Genomic DNA, 10,027 nt, shown 5'->3' on the forward strand with positions numbered 1-10,027 from the left:
AAAAAAACCATAAAATTTCCAATTGTTAGAGGTGGGTGGGACATACAGGGTCACAAGTCTGATGAAAAACAAACATGCTACTCCAGAGGCTCGTGGAGTGACAGCAGGTACAGCCAATCACACGCTAGCTAACAGAAAACGGCTGAGCCAATCGTTGATCTTATTGCAAACAGGCGTCAGCTTAGGAGGCCGTTTTCCGCTTGGTCCTAGTGCTTGACTTGTTTCCTTTTAATGCAGTTTAACACTTAAGTTCTATAGAGTACTCGAATGAATTAATGAACTAATGAATTAATGAAATTAACTACAGTGGTGGTAACTACACAAGCAAGTTGTTTTTTGGAGTATCCTCTTGTGATTTAATGACGAAATTGACCATTGAGCCAAAGTAAATACAAAAAAAAAGACTACTAACTACACTGTATAATACAATATATAATTTTGATAACACAATGATGATTCCATTGATAATATTTTGGATGTCAGTAAAGAGGTCTACAATCGTTATGAGCTTCAATCAATGAAAGGTACAAATATGCTTTTGTGCTATGATAAAGGAGCAGAATGCTAAATATTTACTTTCCAAATTTAAGCACAATTATGTTTCATAACAGGTTTTGTGTCATAAAAAAGGAGCATTTGTGAGATGATAAAGATGATGATGAAAACTATTTTTCCTGCTTCATTTTTCCCCCAACTTCCTGACTCCAATAATCCTTTTATCACATTCCAAGCCAGGGATCAGTTCTGTTCGTCCTGGAGATGAAGGCAATTTTCCTCGCCATTTCAGTGTCGTAGATCCGCTTGCAGTTCTCGTAGCTCTTCCGTTGTCGCTCCCTGCAGGGTTTCTCGAAGTACCGCTTGCGCTTCACTGTCTCAATGATCCCATCCTGGTTCAGGACCCTGAAATATATGGTTATGTAAACTCCAAAGGAAGAAGACCAAGACTATGTTCATTTTTGGTTACATTGGAGTTAAGCAACATACACACTTGTTGCACAGCTGAACTGCAAGTGGAAAGGAGGACATTCTCAAATGCAAAATCACAATATAAATAACAAAAATTCAGTATTTGACGAAAAAAATGAATACAGGTAAAACAAATTTTACATATTGACTTTCTTCCATCACTGCACACACATCGCAAATGTTTACAATCTCATGATTTGACAGATTACCTTCACAGCTGGCGGCACGGCTAACTTCCTGGTAGCCTCGCCAACTTCCGTTTTGTGTTTTCAGAGTCTGAGTGCGTCTTTGAAGCATTTGAAGCATTTGTATTCAACACTGCTACACTACTATGACTTCTGCTACTGCTAACTTGTAGCATTAATATTAGATTGCCCGTTGTCGGGAGGTAGTGTCAATAATTCTAATTTATTTCGAAGTACATTATATTACATATTAGAAAGAGACAATGTTATAAAACTACAAAAAAACAATCCTATTTGTTGATTTACGGTGCTGTCCTCGTGCGGGCACACGAGAAGCCACCACAGCGCCTGCGCAGTTCCGTGACATTGCGCGGAAGGTTGCCTTAGCTAACGACAGCTTGGTACTTCTCCTCGATTTGACCGTAAATATGGATGTATCATATATATCAATAAAATATTAATAAACAAAGCTTTACCTGTTCAGTTGTTTGTACGCCGCATCAACGTTGCCGTCTTGGACCATCACAGTCCGCGCCACAAAGCGAAGATGTCTCGCCATGTCGCCCCGTTTGCGACGGAAGTGACCGTGTAGAAACACTATTGAACGGTCAATAGTTCCTAATAAATTGTAACAATCCTTTGTAGTGTAGTTATCACCGTAACAACAGGCTTTTAGTAGCAAGATACAAGGTTCCAAAAAAAGGCACAATAATCCCCAAAACAAGCTACTGTTTGCGGCCGTAACACAAGACAATCTACTCCACACTGGCTAACTTATTACGTCACTTCCTGTCCGCAATTCCCCGTTCCGTGTTCAACAGTCCCCAATATAACACACGTTCCCCAACTGTAATACATGTTAAATTAAATATTCCGTTTTATTGTTATATTTGGATGAGGCTTTGACTGACATATGCACGAGAGCTTCCCAAACCAGGAATCGCACCCATCGAATTTAACACATGCCATTAAAGGCTTTATTAATAATAATAATAATAATAATAATAATAATAATAATAATAATAATAATAATAATAATAATAATAATAATAATAATAATAATAATAATTCATTTTCTACCACTTTTCCTCACGAGGGTCGCGGGGGGTGCTGGAGCCTGATAATAATAATAATAATAATAATAATAATAATAATAATAATAATAATAATAATAATAATAATAATAATAATAATAATAATAATAATAATAATAATAATAATAATAATAATAATAATAATAATAATAATAATAATAATAATAATAATAATAATATAATACATTTTATTTGTATAGCGCTTTTCAAAATACTCAAAGACACTTTACAGAAGAATGGAGTTGAATAAAAGCAAGTAAACAGAGTAAAAGATACCTTAAAATACAACATTCATTCGTTAATACACAGCTAAAACAAGAGTAAAAGCGGGGCACAGCAGTCAGGTATTAAATATTCTTATGATTATTGATTGTTGATATTGATGAAATATTATTGATGGAAATTATTGATTATGAATGCATTAATTTACTTGCAAATATTGCATGAATAGATATAGATAATAGATCAGCTTTCAAATTATTTGAACGTGGAGTTTTATTAGACTACTACAGCGCCCCTAAGACATTAAGTTTAGTTTAGATTTTGACACGATTAATAGCACCATCTAGTGTTCGTTTACACGAACAACGCATTTAGCAGACTTTTTCCCCATCTGGTATCCAAATGCCTCACCTCGATGATGGAGGGTGCAGCTTGGATCGACTTCCATTGGATGGATCGGTTTTACATCCAGGGAGCAGCCAGCCAATAGAAAAAAGGAGCAAATGCAAGCGGAGGAGGAGTAAAAGTGAACTTTGCACACCAACACACACACACACACACACACATACACAGAGAAACGGATCGACGAGATGGAGACCCAAATGGAGACCCAAATCCCAGACTTCTCTGGAAAATGGAAAATGAAGTCATCGGAAAATTTTGAGGAACTTTTAAAAGCTTTGGGTAAGTAGTAAATGTGTTTAAAAGTCAAATCAGTATGTACATGTATGTATCATTATAATAATGCATTGTTTTTTGTGACATTGTTCTTTTTCATGTTTTGAAAACTATCATATATACTTAGCAATTTTGAGAATAAACAATTATTTAAACTTGTTAAATCGTCGAAAGAATTATAAACCTGTGTGCATTTAGAACAAGGGATAGAGAATTACTTTTGTTTTTTTCTAAAGCATGTTGCAGTGAAAATTTTATGTTTATGTTTTATTTTGTTAATTAACTATATTATACTAAATTAATCTGTTTGAGTTGGTCCGACACATTTTTTTCTTAAATTTAACATTTACATTTTGCACTTATACAGTATATTCATTCATTCATTTTCTATAGATTATCCTCGCAAGGGTTGTGGGGGTGCTGGAGCCTATCCCAGCTGTTTTCGGGCGAGAGGCGGGGTCAAAATAAGACAATTTTTGGCATTTGTGCATATAACTTCACAAAAAAAAATCTTCAAAATACTCGGGATATTTCATATATACTTCCTGGTGCATTGTGCTATAGGTGTTAGCATGCTAATATCGGCATACTAGCATTTTTTGCTATTTTCATGGGTACACCCATATAGAAACACTTGCTAGATGTTATAATGCTAACATTAGCATGTTAGCATTGTTGTTAGCATGTTAGCATTGCTGGCATGCTAACATTAGAATAGTATTTTTTTCTACCAATTTTTTCTACACCGATTTTTCTAGACCAATGCTAACATTAGCATGTTAGCAACATTAGCAACATTAGCATGCTAACATTAGCATGTTAGCATTGCCTTTATGGTAATATTAGCATAGTAGCATTTTTAGCTGTTTTCATGGATAGTCACTTGTATGAACACAGCACTATCATGGCGAGTGTTAACATGTTAGCATTGCTAGCATGCTAATATTAGAATAGCATTTTTTCTACCAATTTCATAAGTAGACTAGATTATGCTTGGTGCAAGCAACCTACCATTGTTAGCATAATAACATTAGAATAGTATTTTTTTCTACCAATTTTTTCTACGCTGATTTTTCTACACCAATGCTAACATTAGCGTGTTAGCATTGCCTTCATGGTAATATTAGCATAGTAGCATTTTTAGCTGTTTTCATGGATAGTCACTTGTATGAACACAGCACTATAATACCGGGTGTTAATATGTTAGCATTGCTAGCATGCTAACATTGGAATAGCATTTTTTTCTACCAATTTCATAAGTAGACTACATTATGCTTGGTGTAAGCAACCTACCATTGTTAGCATGCTAACATTAGCACAATAGCACGTTTTGCTATTTTCATGGGCACACCCATATAGAAACACTTGCTAGGTGTTATCATGCTAACATTAACGTGTTAGCATTGCCTTCATGTCACTTGTATGAACACAGCACTATCATGCCGGGTGTTAACATGTCAGCATTGCTAGCATGCTAACATTAGAATAGCATTTTTTCCACCAATTTCACAAGTCGACATAATTACGCTCAGTGTAAGCAACCTATCATTGCTAGCATGCTAACATTAGTACACTAACATTTTTTGCAGTGTTAATGAATATCATAAAAGTATGATCATGTTAGTATGCTAACATAATTATTGTAACATTTTTAGCATTTTCAGAGATAGGCACTTGTACAACCACTTAGCGCTATTTTGCTAGGTGTTAGCATGCTAACAATAGCATTCTTTTTTTCATGTGTATAAAATAAATAGAGGACTAATATTTATAGTGTAAATCACAATATCAAATAGAACATGCAAACTCCACACAGAGATGGCCGAAGGTGGAATTGAACTTGTGTCTCCTAGCTGTGAGGCCTGGTGCTAACCACTTGGACCCCGTGCAGCCTTATATTGAACATTTTGATTTTAAATGTTACATTTAAATGTAGATTTAGCGTTTCCATTAGAGTAAACATTTAGATTCACCTTTTAATTGTTGCGAAAAAATGAGTTATATGTTACAAAAGTGATGTAAAGATGCACCAAAAATCCAGTTCTTATCAAATTCCTGGTCCTGGTGAATGGTTTTGTTTTTAAGTACTTGTCGTAGGGCTGCACAAGGGAGGTCAGGAGGAGGACAAGCAGTGGCATCCATTAAAAATCAGAAGACAAACAAGCTGAGGAGCCATGCTAGATTGGACTCATCTGAGGCAGGGTAGTCCTCATGCGGCTGTAATTAGAGCCAGTGTAAACGGAACTAAGCCTCAACATGGGCCCCATGCAGCAGCGGCTGGGCTGCTATACAACAGACATCCCTGCCTGGCCCGGGGTCTCCCCAACCCCAAGCTAATGCGGTACATGTGTGCTTCTTCCCCATATAAGCTGTAGCAAACCCTGACGTTCTGTTCTGAAGGACCTTATTCAATGAAAGTTGGAAATGTATTGGATTACTATTACCCTTTGGTAATGGTAATGGTAATGGTAATGGTTTAATTTCATTTGAACATGCATCAGATTACAATTGAATGCATCCCATAATCAGTTCACAGTTCCACATGTCCAAAAGGAGTAGGAAGAAGCAAAGCTTATTAAATCCTACCCCTCCATCTAGTACTTTTACAATCAGTAACTGTTACATTTGTTCACTTCCTGCTTTCCTAATATAGTTTAAGTTTGTTTTTGTTTTTACATTTTACAATTTACATTTTAATTTTTGTCCTAATATATTTTAATTTTAATTTTTGTCCTAATATATTTTAATTTTAATTTTAATTTTAATTTTAATTTTAATTTTAATTTTAATTTTAATTTTAATTTTAATTTTAATTTTAATTTTAATTTTAATTTTAATTTTAATTTTTTTTTTAGAATTCATGGTTCCATTCATCACAGCAAGTCTTCCAGGTCCTGAATCAGCAAAACAGCACCAGACCATCACACTACCACCATCATATTTTACTGTTGCTATGATAGGGTTTAATTTTAATTTTAATTTTAATTTTACAATTCATGGTTCTATTTATCACAGCAAGTTTTCCAGGTCCTGAATCAGCAAAACAGCACCAGACCATCACACTGCCACCACCATATTTTACTGTTGCTATATTTTAATTTTAATTTTAATTTTAATTTTAATTTTAATTTTAATTTTAATTTTAATTTTAATTTTAATTTTAATTTTAATTTTAATTTTAATTTTAATTTTAATTTTAATTTTAATTTTAATTTTAATTTTAATTTTAATTTTAGAACGGGAGTGTCATGTAACATGTGACATGTAACAACAACAAAGAAAACAGCAAAAATTGAAAAATCAGCATTTAAGAAATATTATTTAAGAAAAAAAGTTGTAATCTTGTCATCTAAAAAGTAGCAATTTGACAAAAAAAATGTCGTAATATGAGGGAAAATAACGTCATTTTAGTAGCAGGAAAAAAGATGCAATTTTTCACGACTAAACTCTTAATATTATAAGGAAAAAATGAGATAATTTTAGTCACTCAAAACATTAAAAAAATCATTTTTTAAAGCCATATTATTATGAGAAACAAACAAAACAAAACAAGGTACTCGGCCACCTCTTCCAGTGTCCAAGACCCTTCTCCCGACTGGGCATGCCCAGAACACCTCCCAGGGAAGGAGTCCGGGAATATTTCATAAATCAAAAAAAAATGTCTGGTTTCAAAATCTACCAATTTGACGTCACTTTTTTGTTCCCTTGTTCTCAGGTGTGAATATGTTTGTGAGGAAAATCGCTGTGGCGGCGGCGTCCAGTCCTGCAGTGGAAATCGCACAGCAGGGAGCCAGTCTGTCCATCAAAACGTCCACCAGCATCCGCACCACCCACGTTTCATTCACTGTGGGTCAGTCTTTCAACGAGACCACAGTAGATGGATGTCCCTGCACGGTATTGAACACGGTTCCATTGAAGCAGCAAAAACAGCCTCAGACCATCACACTACCGCCACCATATTTTACTGTTGCTTGTGGGATATTTTTTGTTAGACAGCAGAATTCATGGTTCCATTTATCACAGCAAGGCTTCCAGGTCCTGAATCAGCAAAACAGCCTCAGACCATCACACTACCACCACCATATTTTACTGTTGCTTGTGGGATATTTTTTGGTAGACAGCAGAATTCATGGTTCCATTTATCACAGCAAGTCTTCCAGGTCCTGAATCAGCAAAACAGCTTCAGACCATCATACTACCACCACCATATTTACTTTTGGTAGACAGTGGAATTCATGGTTCCATTTATCACAGCAAGTCTTCCAGGTCCTGAATCAGCAAAACAGCCTCATACCATCACACTACCGCCACCATATTTTACTGTTGCTTGTGGGATATTTTTGGTAGACAGCAGAATTCATGGTTCCATTTATCACAGCAAGTCTTCCAGGTCCTGAATCAGCAAAACAGCTTCAGACCATATACTACCACCACCATATTTATTTTTGGTAGACAGCGGAATTCATGGTTCCATTTATCACAGCAAGTCTTCCAGGTCCTGAATCAGCAAAACAGCCTCAGACCATCACACTATCACCACCAGATTTTACTATTGTTTGTGGGATATTTTTTGTTAGAGAGCAGAATTCATGGTTCCATTTATCACAGCAAGTCTTCCAGGTCCTGAATCAGCAAAACAGCCTCAGACCATCATACTACCACCACCATATTTATTTTTGGTAGACAGCGGAATTCATGGTTCCATTTATCACAGCAAGTCTTCCAGGTCCTGAATCAGCAAAACAGCCTCAGACCATCACACTACCACCACCATATTTTACTGTTGCTTGTGGGATATTTTTTGGTAGACAGCAGAATTCATGGTTCCATTTATCACAGCAAGTCTTCCAGGTCCTGAATCAGCAAAACAGCCTCAGACCATCATACTACCACCACCATATTTATTTTGGTAGACAGCAGAATTCATGGTTCCATTTATCACAGCAAGTCTTCCAGGTCCTGAAGCAACAAAACAGCCCCAGACTGTTCCATGTTCTAACCATTAGTGTTAATGGCTCTCACTGTGGTTGGCTGGAGTCCCAATGCTTTAGAAATGGCTTTATAACCTTTATCACTTTGGGTCTACGATGCTGTAAACTGCAATGCAGAGCTTTTGTTGTCAAGAAACCACTTTCATAATTTCTTTCTTTTAATGAAGAGTTTTCCGACATGGGAGTCAGAGCGTAAGATCAGCTGTGTGCAGACTTTACAAAAAGGCGAGGGACCAAAAACCACATGGACCCGAGAGCTAACAAATGATGGCGAACTGATACTGGTAAATAACGATGACACTTTTAAAATGCTGACTGTCGTGCTTTGTGTTCAACACTTTCACTTTCTTTTTCCAGACGATGACAGCAGGGGACGTCGTCTGCACCAGGGTTTATGAAAGAGAATGAGGACAAGGCTGTCATACATCATGCATGCTTCATATTTACTTGCTTTAGGCTCGACCAAAGCACCAATAGTGGGTCTGGAAAAATGCTTAATCTAACGTATGAGTTGGTGAGATACATTGAATTCATCAATAAGGAGTTTGCTTTCATATTGTAAGCTGTTTTTTTTACCCAGTATTAGTATTGTTTGTACACATTTTGAGTATTAAGTTGCAGTGTGATGAATCGAGTGCTGTTAGCAAAGTGTTTGTTTGTGGGAGGATTTTTATTTTTATTTTTATTTTTATTTTTATTTTTATTTTTATTTTTATTTTTATTTTTATTTTTATTTTTATTTTTATTTTTATTTTTATTTTTATTTTTATTTTTATTTTTATTTTCAGGGGTGCTGGAGCCTATCCCAGCCGTCGTCGGGCGAGAGGCGGGGTACACCCTGGACTGGTGGCCAGCCAATCACAGGGCACATATAGACAAACAACCATTCACACTCACCTTCATATCTATGGACAATTTGGAGTGGCTAATTAACCTAGCATGTTTTTGGAATGTGGGAGGAAACCGGAGTACCCGGAAAAGAAAACCCACTTATGCACGGAGAGAATTGAACCCTGGTCTCTGAGCTGTGCCGCCCCCTTGCAAAACTAGTATTTTAGTATTAGTATTTTAGTATCAGTATAAATTAGTATTAGTATTTGTTTATACACATTTTGAGTATTAAGTTGCAGTGTGATGAATCGAGTGCTGTTAGCAAAGTGTTTGTTTGTGGGAGGAAACCGGAGTTATTATTATTATTATTATTATTATTATTATTATTATTATTATTATTGTTATTATTATTATTATTATTATTATTATTATTATTATTATTATTATTATTATTATTATTATTATTATTCATGGAAAGGGAAGTCTTGGTTTTCCTGCGACCCGACCTTGGATAAGCGGAAGAAGATGCATGGGTGGAAGTTGAGGAGTCCCTCCAAGATCAACCATGATCCTTCAAAGAAGTTGGTTCCATTCCATCATTGAGGTGGAGGTCAGTTCTCTGCTGATGGAGCCTCAGATTCTTCCTTGGGATTCCCGGGAATGATGTTTTGGCCAGGATTAAAGACAAGCTCTTTACAGTTGATGCTGATACGAATGTTCTAACTGGCTTTCGTCACTGAACGGGTAAGAGTCGTCCATACTCTGAAAAATCTTACTCTTCGAAAAATTCTCAGAGGAGAAATCAAAACCATATTCAGTCCCTCCTTGTTAGCCGAGCGAGCCAGTTCATTCCTCCCGCAGTGATGTAATGGGGCCTTGTGGTGGAGCACAAGCGTTGGAATGCTGTGGTTTCAAGGCCTGGAGGTACTCAAGTCCGACTTTTGATCCAAGGCAATCATGGTTGTTGAAGGAAAGTTGCTGACAAGAGGATGTAAGCACAAAAGACCATAGAAGCTGGACCGAATAGTCCTTATTATGGTTCATTAGTCAACTCAATGGT

The 10,027-nt window shown here is 36.1% G+C and overlaps 2 protein-coding genes across 2 annotated transcripts; one reads left to right on the top strand and one right to left on the bottom strand.

The window, feature by feature from the left end:
- Positions 1-285: 285 nt before the first annotated feature.
- mrps21 (mitochondrial ribosomal protein S21) lies at positions 286-1,814 on the bottom strand. The gene is made up of 2 exons (XM_058047363.2): positions 1,628-1,814; positions 286-900 (listed from the first exon to the last, which is right to left on the bottom strand). Exons 1-2 carry the CDS (start codon positions 1,708-1,710, stop codon positions 720-722), a joined length of 264 nt encoding a protein of 87 aa, XP_057903346.1. The 5' UTR covers positions 1,711-1,814; the 3' UTR covers positions 286-719.
- Positions 1,815-3,047: 1,233 nt separating this feature from the next.
- On the top strand, positions 3,048-8,903 carry crabp2b (cellular retinoic acid binding protein 2, b). Its single transcript, XM_058047120.2, has 4 exons — positions 3,048-3,151; positions 6,861-7,039; positions 8,304-8,420; positions 8,494-8,903. Exons 1-4 carry the CDS (start codon positions 3,058-3,060, stop codon positions 8,542-8,544), a joined length of 441 nt encoding a protein of 146 aa, XP_057903103.2. The 5' UTR covers positions 3,048-3,057; the 3' UTR covers positions 8,545-8,903.
- The last annotated feature ends 1,124 nt before the right edge of the window (positions 8,904-10,027 follow it).

This window comes from Doryrhamphus excisus, linkage group LG7 (assembly GCF_037039965.1).
Source record: "Doryrhamphus excisus strain RoL-2023G ecotype Guam linkage group LG7, RoL_Dexc_Guam_v1.1, whole genome shotgun sequence".
NCBI lineage: Eukaryota > Metazoa > Chordata > Actinopteri > Syngnathiformes > Syngnathidae > Doryrhamphus > Doryrhamphus excisus.